Source organism: Mastigoproctus giganteus, chromosome 8 (assembly GCF_048544385.1).
Source record: "Mastigoproctus giganteus isolate SK-2022 chromosome 8, ASM4854438v1, whole genome shotgun sequence".
In the NCBI taxonomy this organism is placed as follows: domain Eukaryota; kingdom Metazoa; phylum Arthropoda; class Arachnida; order Uropygi; family Thelyphonidae; genus Mastigoproctus; species Mastigoproctus giganteus.
The window spans coordinates 147,377,934-147,401,905 of record NC_143582.1 but is presented as its reverse complement, the minus strand read 5'-3'; the positions used below and the strand labels follow the sequence as shown (position 1 = coordinate 147,401,905).

The window sequence follows — 23,972 nt, the reverse complement described above, 5'->3', positions numbered from 1 at the left end:
GCATCAGCCAAAAAAAAAAAAAAAAAAAAAAAACCCACTTCCACTTCACCCTTCTGTTCGTTCAAAATACCTGTCCAGCTGAGCCTTAAACTTATTTAGGCTATCAACCTCCACCACAAGGGATGGAAGTCTGTTCCACCAACCAACCACCCGCTGGCTAAAGGCAAATTTCCTCACGTCTATCCTACATCTGTCTTTCCTCAATTTGAATTTATGCCCTCTCAGGTGATTTTTCTGAGCTAGAGGAAGAATCCCATCAGCATTGAGCATGCTTAAACCATTCAAGGCTTTATACACCTCTATCAGATCACCTCGCTGGTGCCTAGTCTCCAAACACTGTAATTTGCAAAACTTAAGCCTTTCTTCGTAAGAGCACTCCTTTGTTCCATTCACTAATCTTGTTGCCCTTCTCTGTACTCGTTCCAGCAGCTCTACATCCTTCTTGAAATGAGGCCTCCAGACCTGTATACAGTACTCTAGGTGTGGCCTGACCATCGCCTTATACAATGGAATAATCACCTCCTTATCCATGCTGGAAAAATTCCTGTATATCATTGATAATACTCCATGAGCTACTCTTGCAGCCCGTCTGCACTGCTCAGAGAACTTCATATCTGCCTGCACAACCACCCCCAAGTCCCTTTCATTCTCTACCACTGTCAGTGTAGTACCACAGAGTTGATACGTTGCTCTGGGGTTGCTGTTTCCCATGTGTAGTACTTTACATTTGTCAATGTTAAACTTCATTTGCCACCTCTCAGCCCATCTGCTCAACCTTTCCAGATCCTGTTGCAGCAGCATAGTGTCAGTGGTGTCCTTGACAACCCTGCCAACCTTTGTATCGTCTGCAAACTTGGACATTAAGCCCGATATACCATCATCAATATCATTTATAAATACAGAAAACAATAATGGACCCAACACTGAGCCCTGAGGGACTCCACTAATAACATCAGTCCACGATGAGCAGTGTCCATTGATTACCACTCTCTGTCTTCTCCCCCTCAACCACCCCTTTATCCATAGCAGCAATTTGCCTCCAATGTCACACTGCTCCAATTTGTGTAGCAGTCTTCCATGTGCAACAGTATCAAAAGCCTTTCTAAGATCGAAGTATATAATATCAAAGTTATTCCCTGCATCCAGTTCTTTTGTGACTGCATCATAGTATCCAATCAAGTTGGTCAGGCAAGACTTCCCCTTAACAAAACCATGCTGAGCTATAACTGAAGTCTTGTCTAAATGATCCTGCAGTGCTTCTTTAACCAGTGCCTCCATTAATTTTCCTGGAACAGAAGTTAAGCTCACAGGTCTATAATTACTTGTGTCAGCCTTTGATCCTCCTTTGTGAATTGGGGTCACATTTGCACATTTCCAGTCTATGGGTACCTCCCCTGAGTCCAAGGAAGCTCTCATAATTATGGCTAAGGGTTTGCTTACTTCCTTTGCTGCCTCCTTTAATATAACTGGATAGATCCCATCCACCTCCGGTGCCTTTCTTGTGTTTATCTTCAACAGTTTTTCCTCCACTTTACTCCCAGTTATTTCAAGATTTTGTTTTTACTATTTCCAGTTTTTACTATTTCTGCAATTTTATAAGATTCAACATTCCATCGTCATTTGTTTGTGTTCTTCTTAAATAAGGAAGTAACAGTGTTACGTTGCTCAAAATTCTGTTTTAAAATTTTAAAATGTTCAATATGTTTACCAACTTTATCAAGATGTTTCCTTTTTAAGTGATCTAAAAGTCTTGATGGTTTCACAGCCTCATCTGAAAAAGAACTATTACACATAAGACACATGAACTGTCTTAAGTCGAATGGGCTTTCGATAAAACCACAAGCTAGATATTCATCCAGATACTGTTGACACTTTCTTTTCAGCAGTTAACATGATTGATGATGGGTTGAATAACTACAAAGAATTAAACAATAAAATATAAACTATTTTTAATTAACTCTCATAGCCCATGTCACTCACAAAAGCACTGTGGATCAAAAATAAACAACTTTCACAAAGAAACAATAAATCAATACCAATTTCCGCTTAGAAAGTAGAAACAATAGACTGAAACATTTCCTCATCCCATCCATGTCTCATATATTGACCAATGAAACAAAAGAATAAATAAATAACCACGCTGCTGCCAAAGGCGCAGCTGTCAGGTTGTGGAGACATTATCCCTTAAAGCACTTAGGCATTTAATGCCTACGAAAAGCAAAGGTGGTCAAATTAAATCACCCCCACTATCTTCTTTTTATCAAAATTTCTCACTCACTTCTAACGTAATATAACTATATGTTAAAAATCAGTTGTCTCAAACAATACCCAATGAGAGAAATTAACTTTTAAAGAATAAGATGTCGGGTATGGTTGAACTTTAAACCAATGTAATACCCATGATTTTTTTTGTCCTCCAAAAACCAATTTTCACCCCAGCTGAGAACCCCTGTATTATACCGTTCCTATTTTTGCTCCCCTCCTTCTGACAGGGCTATTTTCATATATCTCTAAAAAGCATACTTTGTTTTTATCAAATTATTGGTGCTCTATGTTTCTAGGGTGGAGTTGTGATGTCACTTGGATATTCAGACTGGGTTAGTAATATAAAGGCAGTTTGCAACCCTAAATATCCTCTAGTCACTTTGAAATTGGAAATAACTACTTCCAAAACCCATGAGTGTTAATTAAATTATTGCCTTTTTAACAAAACTGTGTAATTTGTCTTCCTTTACTCATTAATACATTATTTTCCACATTATTGGGTAGTTGCTACTTAACCACAAAACTGTCCCATAGCAGCACTTAATGACAATACTATGAGCAAAATTTATATTTCATGTTGGTGTGTGGATTCAGCTGAATGGTGAAGATTTTACTATCATTTCTTGAACCCTTGTGCCCCCATCCCCATTATATACTGGATTTCTGGTGTCATTGTTGTTTTCTCACTCTACTCATGAAAGGAACTTCCATAACTTCAAAAATAAAAAAAATAATAATAATATTGTAAATGTCTTTTTCAAAAAGATAATATGTCTTCAGATGCAACATATATTACCTTTCAAATGAAACTATGTTTTTTTTTTTCCTTTTCTATCTGTGATAAACATCAGTTCACTGCTAGTCATAAGACAAGTTTAATTTAAAGTAGCTAGCAATCTGCAATTGAAATTTTCTAGATTTTAAGGAATATACAAAGGGTACTAGGAAAGTTTTGCAATATGATGCAACAATGAATCACAGGAAGCTGCTTGTTGCTGCATGTTGAGACATGTTCATATGTGCATAGTAGCCGCCGTGCCAAGTCGATGGGCTCAGTTATTCATTAGTAGTGAGAGTGTAAAGTGCTTGCGATGGCATCGTGGTCACGAAATGAGATAAGGACAGTTTTGCGGTATAATTTCGTGCGTGGTTTAACCATAGACCAGTGCTTAGAAGAAATGACTCTTGCACTAGATGATGATTGTCCACATCGTACAACGATATTCAGGTGGTATAGAGAATTCCAAAGGGGAAGTTTCACTCTGGAGGATTCTGAGAGGCCTTCCCGGCCACGAACGTCAGTTACGGAGGAAAACGTTACTGCTGTGAGGGAAATGCTTGACGAAAACAGGCGAGTGACCTACCAACAGATAGAGGATACTTTGGGCCTAAATGCACCAGCAATTCGTTCGATTCTGCAAGATCATTTGCACGTGAAGAAACTTTGTTCTCTCTGGGTGCCGCATCAACTGACTGAAGAGCAGATGACACGACGTGTGACTTGGTGCCGGGAGATGTTAAAAAAGTTTGATAAGGGACAATCTCGGTATGTGAACAACATCGTGACAGGTGACGAGACTTGGCTGTACTATTACGATCTGCGGACCAAGGCTCAAAACAAAGTTTGGGTCTTTGATGATGACAACACACCCATAATTGTCAGAAAATCCCGATCTGTAAAGAAGAAAATGATAGCTGTATTTTTAAAATTGAGTGGAATTGTGGAACGTGTCGTTTTGGACACGCAGAAGACAGTAACAGCTAAGTGGTATACTGAACGATGCCTGCCTAAAGTCATTGGATCTATGAAGAACCTGCGGCCAAAGTCAAGAATGGACACCTGGTACCTCCATCACGATAATGCTGCAGCTAACCGCGCCAAAGCTTGCACCGAATATTTGACCACGACAGAACTGAAACTTCTCGAGCATCCTCCCTACAGTCCAGACCTTGCTCCCTGCGACTTTGCACTGTTCCCGCATGTGAAAATGAAGCTAAAAGGAAGGCGGTTTTCCAGTGATGAGGACCTTCTACGGGCTTGGGACAACGAGTGTGCTTTACTCTCTAGTGAAACTTGGCAGAACTGGTTTAAAGATTGGTTTCGGAGGATGGAGAGGTGTATTGAATGTAGAGGAAATTAGTTTGAAAAAATTAAATAAACAAAGCTGTATTGCAAAACTTTCCTAGTACCCTTTGTATTGTAAAAATCATGTAAACAAATTAATATAATATTGTTCAATTTTCATCATTTTCATTTTTTTTAGCACAAACTAACATCATGTTTTTTCTAACACAATATCCTGAAATCAAACATTTAAAGATATAATAATAATAATAAAAAAAGCTTCTTGACATATGTTTTATAATATGGATTTTAGAGGAGTTCATCTCATAGTAATATCAACTGAAATGACCTTGGAAATTAATTAAACATCTTTAGTAGGGGTTTCCATATTGAAGAAAATGGAATTTTTTTTAAGAAATCAGACAATTAGTTACTTATTTTGTGTCTTTCTCAATTTCAATGAATTAAACTGCTTTTAAAGTGTTAAAAGCAGTTTAATTCATCGAAACCATCTACACATCGTATTCGTTGTAAGTGACACAGAATTCTTTGGCGGCCAGAGATTTAAAAGTTTGTGGGGAGTGGTTTGTTGCATAATGTTATGTTCTGTTGTTTCTCTGACCATTTAGCCATTGGGCCCCTATTGGGACCCACTGTTGCCCACACTTGGCCAGGTCAGGCACCCAGTAGATTATTTAAGTACTCTGGCAGGCACTGCCACCTATTTTCTAAGGATTTCAGTGGCAAGACACTAGCTAGTTCCTGACTTTACGAGTTAATTCGATCCTAGCGCCCTCGTAAAGCAGGAATTTATTTCCCATAGACAATGTTAAAAATAGGAGTTACATTATCAACGGAATGAAATTAGTTAGCTAATTAGTTTATGTTTTTTTTTTTTTATGTGAACCCCAAACACGAGAGGTAATAGAATCTATAATACTTAGTACCGTGCTTGGGTTGGAGGTTGAGAAGATGAAAGAAGATATTTTTTGACATTGGACTTGAACTTCTGTAGACTATAATTTTCAGGAAACACGTATGAAGGAAGGTTGTTTAAGAAAACGGCAGTTGAATGAATAAATGAAGAAGATGAAAAGTTGGTTCTGTGGGTTTGAAGTTGGACAGTAAATGGATGTTGGCTAGTGGCGACAAGTGTTCGGACTGTTTTGAAAGAGAGAGAGAGAGAGAGAGAGAGAGAGAGAGAGAGAGAGAGAGAGAGAGAGAGAGAGAGAGAGAGAGAGAGAGAGAGAGAGAGAGAGAGCGGGAATTATAGAAGCCAATTCAGAAGAACATTGCCCATGGAAGTATCTGTAGAAGAGGCATGCAGCAGAAACAGTACGTCTATGAGAAAGCGAGTGGAGAGACTCTGTTAGAGATGAATCATTAATTAACCTAACTGCCCTCTTCTGAATAGAATCAAGAAGCCTGAGAGAGGTTTTGGGGGCACCACCCAAGATGTGGGAACAATATTCCATGGCAGGGCGGATATGCGATTTATACAGAGTGAGCAGCTGTTTGGAAGAAAAGTAACCCCGAGAGCAAAAGAGAAAACCAATTTTTTAGATGCAGATGAAGCAATATTTGTAATGTGCTTGTGCCAAGAGAGATTAGAAGTCAGGGTGATCCCTAAAAGAGATATCATTTTGCCTAGAAATCGAAGTTTCACTAAAGATAAGCATAGGAGCAGAAGAATCCTTTTTGCGAGATATAAGACAAGACTGAGTTTTAGAAGGGTTGAAATCAACTAAGTTGTCTTTGCCCCACTGGAGAATTACCTGAAGATCGGCATTTAAGGAATTGGTAGCAGATTTTCGAGAAGTTGAAGCTGATTAAGCAGGACAAGGTTTCTCAAAATGGAAAGTGGAATGCAATGTGCTATCATCGACAAAACTGTGGATAGGATTTCCAGTCAATGGAAGAAGGTCATTAATATACAAGAGGAAAAGAGGGGGGGGGGAAGAACTGAACCTTGGGGGGGACACCGGCATTAGTGGAGAAGTTACAAGACAGAGAGCCATCTACGATCACCCTCAGTGAGTGATCAGAGAGAAAACTGGATAACCAATTACTAAAAACAGTTTGCAAACCATAAGATGGTAGCTTGTTTAGAAGACCTTTATGACAAACACAATCAAAAGCCTTTGAAATGTCAAGAGCAACTACTTGTGTTTCACCAAACCTTACCATTGAATTAGTCCATAAATGGGTAACATAAGCCAGAATATCTCTAGTGGAACGACACTGACGGAATCCATACTGGTGATCGTTGATCAGACGGAAGGTTTCTAGGTAGTTTAAGAGTTGGCGGTTAATTGATTTCTCCATTACTTTAGAAAGAGTAGAAGTAATTGCAATGGGACGATAATTGGATTGGAGAGATTTGTCACCCTTTTTAGGAACTGGCTGGATATGAGCAAATTTCCAAGCAGAAGGAAAAACACCTTTGGAATAAGAAAGTTAAAAAAGGCAGCAAAGAATAGGAGTAAGTTCAGGAGCACAGGTTTTGAGAACAAGTGGAGAAATACCATCGGAACCTGGAGCTTTCTTAGCATCAAGATTCATCAAAATCCTTCTGACATCCTTTTGATGGAAGACCACAGGAGGCATTGAATGGAGCGTGCTGGGAATGGTGGGAGGTGTTTTACCAAGATCATTAATACATGAGCTGGAAGAAAAATGGGATGGTAGCAGGTCAGCTTTATCCTTGGCTGAAGTGACAACAGAAACATCTGGTTTGGACAGAGGTGGGAGCAGAGATGGGCAAAAGTTGCGGCCAATAGCTTTGGCAAGAGACCAGAATGCTCGGCTACCATTAGGGCAAGAAGCATTCTACTCTTAGCCTGTTCAAACTCTAGTTTGGACTGATTAATAACTACTTTACAATTGTTGCGAGCTTTGGTGTAGGCAGAAAATGAAACTGAAGAATTAGAAACAAGCCAATTACGATATGCAACATTCTTCTCTTGAACAGCCTTAGCACATTTATTGGAAAACCAAGGTTTAGATAAATGATGAGATTTTAAAGTGGAGTGTGGGATAAAGGAGTCCATTCCTGCAAGAATAATTTCACTGACACGATCTGAGCAAACGTTGACATTAGAAGTTTTGAAACAGTAATCCGACCAAGGAAAGAAGAAAAGAAGTCATGCAGGTCATCCCATTTTGCATTCTTGTAATGCCAAACAACATGAGGTTTGGAATAGCTATGAGATAAAAAGGTTCCATTGGAGAAGAGACAATCACCAATTTGTGATCTGAAGTGCCTAAAGGACCTCTCACTTCAACCGTGTACTTAGAAGGGTTGTTTGTGAGAAAAAGATCAAGCGTATTGGCTGTATGATTAGGATTGTCCGGTATTCTTGTAGGTAAATGAACAATCTGTGCTAGGTCATTAGTAATTGCAAAAGCCTCAGCATCTCGACCTGCTGGGTTGGTGTGACTAGAAAACGGAAGCCAGCTGGAGTTGTGAACATTAAAATCACCAAGGAAAATTACCTCACTATTAGGAAAGTTGGACTGGAGAAAGTCAAGTTGCAAAGAAAGGATGTCAAAGAGCTCCAAGTGATTAGTGGAGTTGGGAGAACGGTAGAGACAACAGATGAATTTGACACAATGAGGTAGAGAGATTTTAAGCCAGAGAAGATCAAAGAGAGGAGATTCCAAATTGCCAAGTCTCTGACAGGGAATATCAAAACGGACATTTGCACAAGTACCACACAGCGAATAATTTGGGCATCTGAGATGACAAGTAGTTGAATCAACCAATAACTGAGATTCTGTCAGAAAAAGTACATGGGGTTTGGCAGACTGAAAGTGGAAATGGACATCGTTGAATTAGAATTGAGACATATTTGTGAAATGAATTAGGAAGTGCTTAGGAAGTGAATTAAGTTTAAACAATGACTGATTTAACCAAAGAAATAAAAACGGAGCCTGTAAAATCAAGCAAATTATAATAATAGAGAAATTATTTATGACTGACAAATGTTAAAGAACGTTTATTCTTCATCATCATTATCGACTAAATGCACACTCGTTGATCACTCATTATTGGCTCGGCACTCGTTGGTTTGTTGCACAATGAGTTGTCTTCTTCAGAAATGCTTCAAGAGGTGTTTATTTCCAAGATAATCTCTTCTCTTTTCTTTATAAATTTCAATAGCATGCATAAGCATTTTTTAACAAAATGCACAAATTGCAACTAACAAGATTTGCACTGAGTAACAAGTTTACAAAGCTTAAAAAAAAAAAAAAAGGAATGAAGACAAGATTCTGAAAATTTATTTATGTTTTTATATTATAGATTTCAGTAAAGGGGAAACACATTTTGACCAACGTAAAAAACCACATAATTCCAGCTATCGGTATTATTTTCTCAAATGCAATAACATGGAGTTATTGCATTTATAATTCATTGCAGTAACAGAAAAGGCCAATAAACTGGATTTTAAGTGCAAATTGTTTTTATTGTTTTATGGTAGTGACCTCCAGAAACGTGCTTTAGAAAAATATCACAAAGCCGTTCCAAATTGGCTCTTATACCAGAACATATGATAACGATGAAAATGTAGTGCATTTTAGCGATCTGAATTGGTAACTAATACAATTTACACTATAAAAACGACCTTTTAGAGAGCTATATAGTGAAAATTTCAACTTCCAAGGTCGTGGAATGAATTGCCAAAAAACAATGTGTCATTGGGTTCACATTACAATATTTTCACGATACGTCTTTGGAATCGATTAATATCATAAAACGGGGTACACTGTATGGTATATCTACAAGTGTGGTTTGAAATGCGGTGTTTATAAATGTGTAACATTCAATATTTTTTTTTTGCAATTAACGTTCATATTTTTCATTTTGTTGATATTTGGAAAAAAAAAAAAAAAAAAAAAACACTCTTAAAACTGAAACTTGCAAAGTGGGAACTGCCTGTATATATATATATTAAAAAAAAAAGGGAGGGGGGAACAGATAGAAGGATGGGGACGACAGAGTAGGCTTTTCTAAAGATGTCAGCAGGGACGAGCCAGAGACTCGTATCCTCCCATTCAATGCCTGGGGATGGGGTTTTAAAGGAAACTTTGAAACATCTGGCAATCTGAACTCTGAAAGTTCAGATTGCCAAATGGCATGTTGGCAGTAAGGCTGCAGTATGTCTTTGCTGGTGATGGTTGTCAGGTTCATGTCTTGTCGAATCCGGTAGGAAGGTCAAACTACCCATCCCGCTCCGGAGGTGGGATATGTTAGCTGGCAGGGACACACATTTACTTCATTCATAATCTGAATTTTCACTCTATTTACATTCTATTTTTATACTTTTTTCTCATAGTTTATATATATTTTTTTCTGTTTGGTTTTACACACACACACACACACACACACACACACACACACACACACACACACACACACACACACACACACACACACACACACACACACACACACACAGGCAGTTCTAGCTTTACAAGTTCCCGGGTTTATGAGTTTTTTTTTTTTTTGCAAGTATCAACAAAATTGAAAATATGAAAATTAATTGCAAAAAAATGAATGTTAAACATTCATAAATACTGCATTTCAAACCATGCGTGTAGCTATACTATACAGTGTACCCAGCTTTATGATATTAATCGGTTACCATCATAATGTGAACCCAATAATACACTGTTTTTTGGTAATTCATTCCACGACCTCCGAAGTTCAAATTTTCGTTATATAACTCCCTAAAAGGTTGTTTTTATAGTGTAAATTGTATTAGTTACCAATTAAAATCATTAATAAACACACTACACTTTCATCGTTATAAGAACCAATTTTGAACGCCTTTGTGATATTTTTCTAAAGCACATTTCTGAGTGTAACGACCAAAAAACAATAAAAACAATTTGAACTTTTCGGTTTATTAGGCTTTTCTGTTAGTGTTAGCAATTATAAACGAGTAGTAAACTCGATCTTACTGCATTTGCAAAAATACCGATAGCTGGAATTGTGTGGGTTTTTGCATTATTAAGGTGAAATGTGTTTGCCCTTTACTGAAATCTTCAATCATATAAAAAACATAATTAAATTTTCAGAATCTTCTCTTCGTTCCTTTTTTTTAAAGCTTCGTAAACTTGTTACTCCGTGCAAATCGTGTTAGTTGCAATTTGTGCATTTAGTTAAAAAATGCTTATGCATGCTATTGAAATTTATAAAGAAAAGAGAAGAGATTATCTTGGAAATAAACACCCCTTGAAGCATTTCTGAAGAAGACAACTCATTGTGCAACAAACCAACGAGTGCCGAGCCAATAATGAGTGATCAACGAGTGTGCATTTAGTCGATAATGATGAAGAATAAACGTTCTTTAACATTTGTCAGTCATAAATAATTTCTCTATTATTATAATTTGCTTGATTTTATAGGCTATGTTTTCATTTCTTTGGATAAAGCAATCATTGTTTAAACATAAACTAATCAGCTAACTAATTTCATTGTTGAAAACGTAACCCCTATTTTTAACATTATGTCTATGGGAAATAAATTCCCGCTTTGCGAGATTTTGCTTTACGAGCGCTCGCTAGGAACGAATTAACTCGTAAAGTCGAGAACTACCTGTGTATATATATATTTAGTCACTCATCCATCTCTTTCTCACAGACTGGTGTACCTGGTCTGCCTCGACGGGGCCAAGTGTGGGCAACGTTGGGCCTCAGTAGGGGTCCAGCGGCTAAATGACCAGATGAACAACGGTACACGACAGTACACATGTAAAAAATCCATACACTTTTAAATCTCTGGCCTCAACAGTGTTCTGTTTCACATGACAATGTATACTACGCGGAGATGGGGGAAAACCCCTGGTGCCGTTTGACACGAATACACTTTACACTTTACACCGGGGGGGGGATGCAATGGTGTATTGTAATTACTCACTAATGCTTACTAATTAGTGAAATACTAAAAATACTAATGCTTAATAATTAAGCTAAAGAAGGAAGGATATAAAAGATTAAAACTAAGGTTAGTGTGTAATTAACTGTAAACATTTTGGTCCTTAAGGTTGTCACAGGCATTCTCTCAGATATGCCAGACAAGCTGTACTTGCTACCTGGGAGTCTAAAACACTGATGGAACTGATATTCGGTAACATTCAAGCCAAGTAGACCCAATTTCGGCAAAGTCTGGACGGTCTGTGACAGCCAAATCCTCTGCTTGCACCTTCAACGATGGTGGGATCATCAGTAATCCTTGGTATAACCTCAATACACAAGCACACTGTGGGTATCACCCAGGTCTGAACCAACGTAAGCAGGTGCCCAAGGTTTGGTGCCCAATGGTGTCCAGCTGGCTTCCGTTTTCTAGTCACACCGACCCAGCTGGTTGAGATGCTGAGGCTTTTGCAATTACTTCATATGACCTCGCAGAGATTGTTCATTTACCTACAAGAATACCAGACAATCCTAACCAACAGCCAACATGCTTGATCTTTTTCTCACAAAAAACCCTTCTAAGTATATGGTCGAAATGAGTAGTCCTTTAGGCATCTCAGATCACAACTTAGTGATTGTCTCTTCTCCAATGGAGCCTTTATCTCATGGCTATTCCCAATCTCGTATTGTTTGGCATTACAAGAATGCAAAATGGGATGACCTGTGCAATTTCTTTCCTTCTTTTCCTTGGTCGGATTACTGTTTCAAAACTTCTGATGTCAACGTTTGTTCAGATTGTGTCGGTGAAATTATTCTTGTAGAAATGTAATCCTTTATTTCACACTCCACTTTAAAATCTCGTCCTTTATCTAAACCTTGGTTTTCCAATAAATGTGCTAAGACAGTTCAAGAGAAGAACATTCAATATCGTAATTGGCTTGTTTCCAATTCTTCAGTTTCAATTTCTGCCTACATCAAAGCTCACAACAATTGTAAAGCAGTTATTAATCAGTCCAAACTAGATTTTGGACAGGCTATGATAGAAAACTTGCTTCTTGCCCTAATGGTAGCCGAGCATTCTGGTCTCTTGCTAAAGATATATTTGGCCGCAACATTTGCCCATCTCTGCTCCCAACTCTGTCAAAAGCAGATAGTTCTGGTGTTACTTCAGCCAAGGATAAAGCTGACCTGCAAGCATAACATTTTTCTACCAATTCCTGTATTAATGATCTTGGTAAAACACCTTCCACCATTCTCAACAAGCCACATTCAATGCCTCCTGTGGTCTTCCATCAAAAGTATGTCAGAAGGATTTTGACGAATCTTGATACTAAGAAAGCTCCAGGTCCTGATGGTATTTCTCCATTTGTTCTCAAAACCTGTGCTCCTGAACTTACTCCTGTTCTTTGCCATCTTTTTTCACTTTCTTATTCCAAAGGGTTTTTCCTTCTGTTTGGAAATTTGCTCATATCCAGCCAGTTCCTAAAAAGGCCAACAAATCTCTCCCATCCAATTACTTCTACTCTTTCTAAAGTAATGGAGAAATCAATTAACCACCAACCCTTAAACTACCTAGAAACTTTCCGTCTGATCAATGATTGCCAGTATGGATTTCATCAGTGTCGATATTCTGGCTCATATTACCCATTTATGGACAAATTCAATGGAAATGTTCGGTGAAACACAAGCAGTTGCTCTTGACATTTCAAAGGCTTTCAATCATAAAGGTCTTCTAAACAAGCTTCTATCTTATGGTTTGCCAACTTTTTTGTAATTGGTTATCCAGTTTTCTCTCTGATCGCTCACTGAGGGTGATAGTAGATGGCTCTCTGTCTTCTAACTTCTCCACTAATGCTGGTGTCCCCCAAGGTTCAGTTCTTTCCCCCATTCTTTTCCTCTTGTATATTAATGACCTTCTTCCATTGACTGGAAATCCTATCCATAGTTTTGCCAATGACAGCACATTGCATTCTACTTTCTATTTTGAGAAACCTTGCCCTGCTCAATCAGCTTCAACTCCTAGAATATCCCTTACCAATTCCTTAAATGCTGATCTCCAGGTAATTCTCCAGTGGGGCAAATACAACTTAGTTGATTTCAATCCTTCTAAAACCCAGTCTTGTCTTATATCTTGCGAAAAGGATTCTTCTGTTCCTATGCTTATCTTTGGTGACATTCCAATTTCTAGGCAAGTTGATATATCTCTTTTGGAGATTACCCTGACTTCTAATCTCTCTCTTGCCACAAACAGAGAAAGCAATACAAATATTGCTTCCTCTGCACCTAAAAACTTGGTTTTCTCTTTCGCACTTTGCACTACGTTTCTTCCAAACAGCTGTTCACTCTGTACAAATCGCAAATCTGCCCTACCATGGAACATTGTTCTCACATCTGGGGTGGTGCCCCCAAAACCTCTCTCAGGCTTCTAGATTCCATTCAGAAGAGGGCAGTTAGGTTAATTTTTAATTACTTTTTATTTTTTTGATTACTTTTTATTAATTTTACCATAAAAAAATTTATGGTTTGTGTTCTTTTTCTCACACACTTACACTCTCGTTCATTCTTCTCGCTTTCCTTTCATTTCATTTGTTTGACACTTGCTTTCTGCACTGCACTCTCTAGGAACCTCAACTTACTGTTATTCTTCAGTTGTGGTGTAGGCCTAGCTGTAAGTTTTTTTTTGCAGGCCAGGGGAGAATGCAGTGATAGTGTTTGTGTTGTTAGTATATATAAAGTGGTGTAAGTTATTATTAGCTTTGTATTCTTTCAGCTAATTACATTTGCTCTTCCACTCATTCCCATTCACCATAACACTCATTCACTCTCTTTCCCTCATGCTGGGTCACTCTTTCTTTCATTCACCAAAACTGACATTAACCTCTTTTTCCATAAGTCGTAATTCACTCTTTCACTCGGTCACCAGCCTATTCATTCTACATTGTTTCCCTTTGCTACCAGCTTACTGATATTTTTTCAGGTAATCTGCTTCCCTGGTTGGCTGCCTGTACATCTCCCTCTCCCACATGATTACTTATTTGATGTAGGGGCCCCAGGTTCCTGCACATGGAAAGGTAGTCCTCGGAGGTACCCAGGTCAATCCGGTTTGTCCTGTCAGGGCACAGAATACTGCTGTCCTGACAGTTATTAGGTCATCATCTGGCCGTGGTGGGAGACGAGGGCAATTTTGACTATTGATTATTGTTTAATTGCTGGGGGGGGGGGCTGAATTGCCATCCTTTGGATAGTTCTGTGCATTTTGAATATTTTCTGTGTGAAGGTTGTAAAGGCTTTATAATTTTCATCTTTTATAATGAATAGCTGTTCTTCTCCCCTTGGAAGAGGGCCATGTGCTATTGGCTGTGTTCTGGGGGATGTCATAAATTATACATTCATATAGAATGTGCCCAGTCCTCACTCTCACCAAAGGTGCAAATTGGGTTATCAGTTAGCCCTAAGGAGGTTAGTTTTGCCTTTAGGGAGCTGTGACCTGTCAATATGAATGTTGTAAAAAGTCCGGGGGTTTAAACTGCTTTGTGAAATTTAGTTGGATACACTTTTCAGCAATCGCACCTCCTTTTAATCTGCTTAACCCTTTCATTAGTGCCTCACTGATGTGAGCCAAAACTTCAGAGTAGTGAGGTTTCTGCTACTAGCTGGCCTTGAAGTCTTTTGTGGAATTCTTTAAAATTGTAAAAATGAAAACTTTATATATAAATGGTTTTAAATATCAAGAGTGAAATTATTGCCAAAAATCAAATCAAAAATTTAAAAAAATTCATAAAATGTATTACTTTTTAATCTAGTAATATCCTTGAAACAATCTTGGAAAACTTAAATTTATGTATGGAGCCTGCCCACATAAATTGTAAATTTATGTATGTACTCCAAAAGGGATAATAATACCAAATTGATCACTAATGTAAACTTTTTTTTTTCTTAAGTGAAAGAGTGAATTAGCAAAAAAAAAAAAAAACTAAATTTCAGCAACACAATTTAATTTGACCTTTAACACTATTTTATATGGCTTTTATAAGAGTTGTGATAATAAAAATTAATACCTATATACAAATTGTTTAAGTATAATCAATACAATGTTCTGAATAGAAAAATGTATTAATTAGACAGTACTAACCTCCTCTTCTAGCAAAGCTTGAAGTTCATTTTTACAATCTTGTAGTCTACGCCGATCAGCACTATCTACTACCCATATAAGCCCATCAGTACTTTCAAAGTAATTTCTCCAATATGATCGCAGTGATTTTTGGCCTCCAACATCCCACATATTTAACTTAAATCTGAAAAGAATGGCTAATTTTATCTTTCTATAAATATTACAAAGACTATCACCAAGCTTTATGCTCTTTCTATATTGCTATTAAAAATAATAAACTAAATTAACCTTATGCATAAAATTCTAATCAAACTGAAAAATCAAAGACCGAAAGCAGCTGAATCTAAACATAAACAGAGAAAAAAAATAGAGTAAAAATATAAAATAAGTTAGGAAGTTAATTATTAGTGACAAAGAGTTTTCAAAGCAAAGAATTTCTACATCAGCTTGATGTGATTTCTATATAGCAAATAGTCACACAATACAAAACCACAACTGGGATGCATTCAAAATAAGGAGGGGGGGGGGGATGAAATGAAAATCAGCTGGAGTTTTATAGTGTAAAACAATATGTAAAGCATGTATACAAAGTATGCCAGCGATCATCGAACTGCAGAATGGTTATGTCCACAACACGGTTTATACAGGTCCCCTCCACTGCAATTAATATTGCAATGTGGTGTAAAGATATGGAGGGCCACAAAGCATGCACAATAATAAGATAAATCATCTATTTAGTTTGTGGCAGCAAGAATATCAATCTAGTTTTGCCCCAGTTGCACTTCCTTGCAGCTAGAGTTCTTAATGCTGATAGTACTTTTGGCAGTTGTTCCAGAAATGACAATTACAGTTGAAACCTTGTTGGCAATGTAACAATGCCAACTGATAAATATACTTAATAATTTCAAACTACCTTAATGAAAAGGTATCAGCCTGTGATTGGATTAGTTCTCATATTGGCAGCCTTTCCTTATTCATTCATTACTGAATGAATAAGAAAAGGCTGCTACAAATTTCAGGCAGGGGGACCGGATTAACCATAATGCAAAACATGCATGTGTGTGTGTGTGTGTGTGTGTGGAGGGCCCAAATAACAAAGGAGCCCTGCATTGACTGACCCTTGGCCACTCAAAGTTGGTGTAAGGCATAAGTAAAAATTTCAGCCACACCAGGCCTTACACAATCAAATTTATCTTTCTTATGTAATGGATATATGGGCACTCATTGAGTTATGTACAAAGCTGTTTAAAATTATATTTTATTACAATACAGTCCGATTCCCCTCCCCACATCATACACAAATAGATGAAAGCTGTATCGATACTGTCTGTAATATCAATACAGCACTGGTGAGCTTATGCTTCATGTAGGATGCACTGGGTTGGAAAACTTTTAATCACTGATTAAAAATGACTCACAAAGCCAATGAGCAGTTGACCAGCAGTGGGCAGGCCTTTGCTCTTCAGAACAACTCCCTGTCATAGATCATAACAGATTTGCATACAGGGTGTTTCAAAAATGATGGTCAATAATTTAAAGGTGAAAAGTACACATTAAAATAAGCAAAAAAGTCCCAGTGAACATCTGGCCGCAAATGAACCGTTTTCAAGATAATGCACATTTTCTGTTAAGATCTGCCACTAATTATGGGAGCACTAGTTTAGCAAAAAGTTGTGAATCCTTTGCTAAGGGTGGTTTTATTGAACATAATTAATTTTTGGTTTCAACACCACAGGATTTTACATGTTCTTTCTAACACTTTTTCCTCAACATCAGGTGTTATGATTCTGGGCCTACCTGCTTGAATCCCATGTGCGAAGTGCCCATGTTCTCTAAGGCATTGATGTACCCTGATGAATGTGGACCTGTTGGGCTGCCTTCAGCAGGGAAATGCTTTTTGGTACAAATGTGCAGCATCAAGTGCACTGCCATTGGTTTTACCATACATGAAGTGCATGTCCGCATACTCTTCATTGCTGTAACCTCTTTCCATGTTGACTATCCTTTGACAAGTACTAGTATGCCTGCTATGTCTCAGAGCATTGAGAGAGGGGAAACGGAGAGAATGAGCATAAACTAACCTAAACAAACAAGTCAGTGGTGGATCCCAACTTTGTACAGTTCACCTTGTCAGTGGGGGATCCCGACCAGAAATGTGCAATATCTCAAAAGCGGTTCACTTAAGGACCCATGTTTACTAGGCTTTTTTTTGCATATTTCAGTCTGTACAGTTCACCTTTAAATTATTGACTCACTTTTGAAATGCCCTGTATTGAAAAACAACTATATTTTACGACTGTTTGCTGTTTTCAAACAATTTGGAGCATGTTACACAATTTTATGGCTCTGAAGAAAAATTTTTGGTCTGTCAACAAAAAAAAAAAAAAATAAGAAAATTACCAATCTCCCCTCAGTATACAGTGTAAGTGAGTGAGTTGAAAGAATAGAGTTTTAAGTATGGAGAAAAAAATATAAAGTGAATAAAGAAAAGAGAATGCTGTTTTCTGTAAGTTTTGCTTGGTTGCCTCAGATAACATATCTAAATTAAACTCACTGAGAGGATATAATATAAATGAAGGAAGAGCATCAATTTTTTAGAATGCAAATTTTTTTTTATTCATTTAAGTTTTATAACAGTTTACATCTGTTGCACATACTTCTGTAAATTACAATAATGTTTGCATTGCTTATATGGGAAAATGCTTTGTAAGTTTTAAAGAGATGATTTTAAACTTTCTGCATAACTCTAATTAAGTTGGAGACTTGGTATGTATTTAATTTCCATTATATAACACATTTCACTTAATGAATTTTTGCACTTATGTAATTGATAAATTATGGAACCAAGCAGCAAGCTCAACTGAAACAGCACATTTTTAGTTATGCCGGTTATTTTTATTTTAAATTTAGAGAGAGTTTTTGTAGGTTACCACTTAATATATAAAAAAAACGTTTCATTCGAATCTTGCACCCATTGTTTTCGTATAGAGTGGTATGGAATTCAAACGTTTGTCGTAAATAGGTAGCTCCAATGTAAAACTAGATAGTGTAATACATATCACTGTATTTAGGATTCTATTAGATAGTGTAGTATTGATAATTAATTAATTAAATTTATTGATCTTATTATTTTTCAATATCATGCACAGACTAGAGCAGCAAAGCAGTGGGCACAAAGTGGCAGGAGTGCTGTGACTCGGGGGAGAACTGAGGGCGAGCGATTCTCCAACGCATCACAGCCTAAAAAATGCACAACTTGTGAAATGTCTGCTAAGCTCTTTGAAACAGAAAATGATCTAGCCAAGGAGAATGTCTTTGTGCATGCTAGGTACAGAAAGTGTCTAGAAATTAGGCACCAACTCAGCCCTCTGATGGGCATCAACAAGAGCTTGAGGTGTAAGGGTAGATGCCCTCGAAGAAATTAATATGAGGGGCCCATCAAGCTCTTAGCTGCCCAACTCACTGCCAAGCTCAACTCAAATAGCACATTTCTAGTTACGCTGGTTATTTTTATTTTAGATAGAGTTTTTGTAGGTTACCACTTAATATATAAAAAAACGTTTCATTCGAATCTTTTTTTTTCGAATGAAACAAAAGATTCGAATGAAACACTACTGTACATCAGGCAACACAGCAGCAATCTCCAGGGCAGAATGTGCTGGTCCCACAGGAGTTAGTTATTGTTGGTGACTCTATTGTCAGGAAGACGGGAAACATATCGTGTAAAAAGAATAAATGGAATAGGACCAAAGTATGTCTGTACCGGGCAAAAATTATGATGTTGTAGAGCAGATATCATCTTTTAAGGGTACAAAGGGTGATACTGTTGTACAAGTTGGCATTAATGACAGTAAGAGTAGGAGATCTGCAGATTTACTTAACAGGTACAGGACAATGTTGAAAAAAAATTGTGATTTACGGTTAAATTTCAAAGCGTGAGCAATTCTGCCCAGACAAGACAGGAGGGAGTACGATATGATGAGGGCCTTGTCAATCAGTTCGGCCCTGGAGGGATTGTGCAAGGCTCATTGGGTAGAATTTTCCTAAGTGTGATCTGTCCTTGTTAACCGGGGAAAATGCTTCTACAGGGATGGGATACACTTAAATAGAAGGGGTGCAAGAATGTTTGCTGATGCTATTGAGGCAGTGTTAGGTGGGTCAGAAACTGCTAGCTTGGGGGAATTCACAGACTAAAAGAAGCTTTAGGCACAGGTGAAGGCAATTCTTGCATTACTTTTATTAGAAAGAGCAGCGACCTGGAGGTCAGGGTGCTGGGGGTTTTCAGGGACTGATAAAATCATGAAACAAATAAATACATGGGCTACATTGGGGTAACTAAGAATAGAATAGGTGCATGTATACTTGCATGAACACCAATGCTAGAAGTATAGTAAATAAATTTGATGAATCTGAAGTGCTGGTCAAGACATCAAAGGAGGATATTTTTGGGATATCGGAGATGTGGTTTCACACAGATATTAGGAATGCAGAACTGGAATTTGGGGATTACAATGTGTACAGAAAGGATTAACAGGATAGGAAGGGAGGAGGGGTTATGCTATTAGTTAACAAACACATAAAAACCAAGGAAGTGAAGCCAGTCGACGTCACCGGACAGTGCAGTGTTGAGTCAGTTTGGTGTGACATAGCATTGGGAGATCAAAATTGAGAGTAGGAGTGTGCTATAGGCCTAATGACTCTGATGAGTATAATAAGGAACTGTACAGGGAAATAGAGTGGGCCAGTAAATCAGAGAGTCTTATAATGGGAGATTTTAATTTCCCAGATATTGACTGGAATTTGGGGGCTGGTTACTCACACACTAGCAGGGCTTTTGTGGATTTATTGGATGATTGTTTTCTACATCAGCATGTACGGGAGGCAACTAGAGGGAGTAATACTCTTGATTTGATTATCAGCAGTGATTCTTCATGCATTAAGAATCTGCAGATAAATGAACCACTAGGTGGCAGTGATCACAGTGTGCTGAAGTGTGATTTACTCAAAGAGGTAACTACCATTAGGGGTAAAGGGAAGGGTTATTGCTTCCGTAAAGGCGACTACGATGGACTGAGACAGTATTTAAATTCTATACAGTGGGACCAACTGATGATGTTACCAACAGCAAATTCAATGGGAAGCATTCAAAGAACTTATCTTGGAAGCTACTAGGCTTTACATACCAACTAAGAAATATTATTCAAGGTTTAGGCCAAAATGGATGTCAGATGAACTAATGAGGCATATGGCAGAGAAGAAAAATGCATGGGATACTTACAAATTAACACATGACACAGAAGCCTATGATAGATACAAGTTGATATGCAACCAAGTTACAAAGGAGGTTAGGCAGGCGAAGGCAGATTACGAGAAATCCTTGGCAAGGGATGCAAAGAAAAACAGCAAAGAGTTCTTTACTTATGTAAACTCTAGAAGGAAGGGGACGAATCAGATTGGTCCACTTGATATTGATGGGTCAACTGTTGATGATCCTGCATCGACATTCACACATGAAGAGTTATTCAGCAAGGGGAATGCCAGAGTAAGCTACAAAATCTAGCAGTAAGCTACAAAATCTTGAAATAACTGGGAGTAAAGTGGAGGAAAAACTGTTGAAGATAAACACAAGAAAGGCACCGGAGGTGGATAGGATCTATCCAGTTATATTAAAGGAGACAGCAAAGGAAGTAAGCAAACCCTTAGCCATAATTATGAGAGCTTCCTTGGACTCAGGGGAGGTACCCATAGACTGGAAATGTGCAAATGTGACCCCAATTCACAAAGGAGGATCAAAGGCTGACACAAGTAATTATAGACCTGTGAGCTTAACTTCTGTTCCAGGAAAATTAATGGAGGCACTGGTTAAAGAAGCACTGCAGGATCATTTAGACAAGACTTCAGTTATAGCTCAGACACAGCATGGTTTTGTTAAGGGGAAGTCTTGCCTGACCAACTTGATTGGATACTATGATGCAGTCACAAAAGAACTGGATGCAGGGAATAACTTTGATATTATATACTTGGATCTTAGAAAGGCTTTTGATACTGTTGCACATGGAAGACTGCTACACAAATTGGAGCAGTGTGACATTGGAGGCAAATTGCTGCTATGGATAAAGGGGTGGTTGAGGGGGAGAAGACAGAGAGTGGTAATCAATGGACACTGCTCATCGTGGACTAATGTTATTAGTGGAGTCCCTCAGGGCTCAGTGTTGGGTCCATTATTGTTTTCTGTATTTATAAATGATATTGATGATGGTATATCAAGCTTAATGTCCAAGTTTGCAGATGATACAAAGGTTGGCAGGGTTGTCAAGGACACTACTGACACTATGCTGCTGCAACAGGATCTGGAAAGGTTGAGCAGATGGGCTGAGAGGTGGCAAATGAAGTTTAACATTGACAAATGTAAAGTACTACACATGGGAAACAGCAACCCCAGAGCAACGTATCAACTCTGTGGTACTACACTGACAGTGGTAGAGAATGAAAGGGACTTGGGGGTGGTTGTGCAGGCAGATATGAAGTTCTCTGAGCAGTGCAGACGGGCTGCAAGAGTAGCTCATGGAGTATTGTCAATGATATACAGGAATTTTTCCAGCAGGGATAAGGAGGTGATTATTCCATTGTATAAGGCAATGGTCAGGCCACACCTAGAGTACTGTATACAGGTCTGGAGGCCTCATTTCAAGAAGGATGTAGAGCTGCTGGAACGATTACAGAGAAGGGCAACAAGATTAGTGAATGGATCAAAGGGGTGCTCTTACGAAGAAAGGCTTAAGTTTTGCAAATTACAGTGTCTGGAGACTAGGCACCAGCGAGGTGATCTGATAGAGGTGTATAAAGCCTTGAATGGGTTAAGCATGCTCAATGCTGATGGGATTCTTCCTCTAGCTCAGAAAAATCACCTGAGAGGGCATAAATTCAAATTGAGGAAAGACAGATGTAGGATAGACATGCGGAAATTTGCCTTTAGCCAGCGGGTGGTTGGTTGGTGGAACAGACTTCCATCCCTTGTGGAGGTTGATAGCCTAAATAAGTTTAAGGCTCAGCTGGACAGGTATTTTGAACGAACAGAGGGGTGAAGTGGAAGTGGGTTTTTTTTTTTTTTTTTTTTTTGGCTGATGCTGCATAAGCTTGCTTTCTTGCATCAAATGCCTCTACTAATGCTAATGCTAATCCCTGCTAGAAAAATTCCTGTATATCATTGACAAGACACCATGAGTTACCCTTGCACACCATCTGCACTGCTCAGAAAACTTCATATCTGCCTGCACAATTACCTCCAGGACCTTTTCATTCTCTACCACTGTCAGTGTAGTACCACCGAGTTGATACATTACTCTGGGGTTACTGCTTCCCATATGTAGTACTTTACATTTGTCAATGTTAAACTTCCTTTGTCACCTCTCAGCTGATCTGCTCAACTTTTCTAGATCCTGTTGCAGCAGCGTACTGTCATTAGTTGAGCCCAACAGAGTTCGGTGGGTCGAGCCCACTGAATTCTGATGGGATTCTTTCACTTGCTCAGATTACGAATCTGAGGGGACATAAATTCAAATCGAGGAAAGATAGTTGTAGAACCGATGTGCAGAAATTTGCCTTTAGCCAGCAGGTGGTTAACTGCTTGAACAAACCACCATCTGTTGTTGTGGAAGTTCATAGCTTAAATAAATTGAAGGAGGAACTGGACAAACTTTTAGAGGGAATGGCTGTGTGAAATTGGTCTTTTTTGGCTGATGCTAGATAAGCTGATTTGCTTGCTTTCTTGTATCACATGCCTCTATTATTATTATTACTACTACTATTTCAAATTTATAAATTTTGAAAGAGCCAAAATTGAGAAATCTACACAGCTGCCATTTCTGGATGTACAGCTATTGAAATAATTTTTTTTTTTAAATCTGTAATGTCAATGTTGTTTTCAAAATCATGTTTAAAATAAAATTTCAATGTGATTAGGGATACCGGAACTGTAGACAGCAAAAAGAGAATAATTAAAACAATTTGTGAAGTTTTTTAATGCAGCAGAGGTGTTACATTTATGGTTGCCAGGTGACCTCAGGAATACTGAACGGTTCTCAGCTGCACACAGTTTTTCCTATATATCTGCAAATTATGGTTTTGAGTATTTGCACCAATTACTTCAAAGTAGCAGGTAGGCTTGTTGAAATGTTTCCATAAAAATTCCAACTCCCACAAGGAAAGCAGGGAACAAAAAAAGACAATAAAATCATTGCAAGCAGATTGTTAAGAAAAAAAAATTAAAAAAAAAAAAAAAAAATGTCATACCTGTGTGTGTGTGTGTGTGTGTGTGTGTGTGTGTGTGTGTGTGTGTGTGTGTGTGTGTGTGTGTGTGTGTGTGTGTGTGTGTGTAAAACTTGCTATCTTCATCTGAGACTAAGCCACGGAGTGAAAAAAACCACAAAGTTCTTTGCATCATTAATGGGATTCGAAATTGGGGATCTACCATGCAGTGAAGGAGGACAGTAATTAAAACCACTGCATACTTGTGGAATGGCTTCCATAAAAATGCAGACTCCAACAAGGAAAGAAGGGTGCAAAAAAAAAAAAAAAAAAAAAACCTGTCATACATGTATTATGTCTGTAAAA

The 23,972-nt window shown here is 38.1% G+C and overlaps 1 protein-coding gene across 1 annotated transcript in view; it reads right to left on the bottom strand.

Annotated features, from left to right (window-relative positions):
- Arl2 (ADP ribosylation factor-like 2) overlaps positions 1–23,972 on the bottom strand; it is a 116,929-nt gene that overhangs the window by 43,539 nt on the left and 49,418 nt on the right. The window contains exon 3 of the mRNA XM_090379809.1: positions 15,381–15,543. Within this exon, the coding sequence (XP_090235935.1) occupies positions 15,381–15,543 (163 nt within the window). The remainder of the gene's footprint in view (positions 1–15,380; positions 15,544–23,972) is intronic.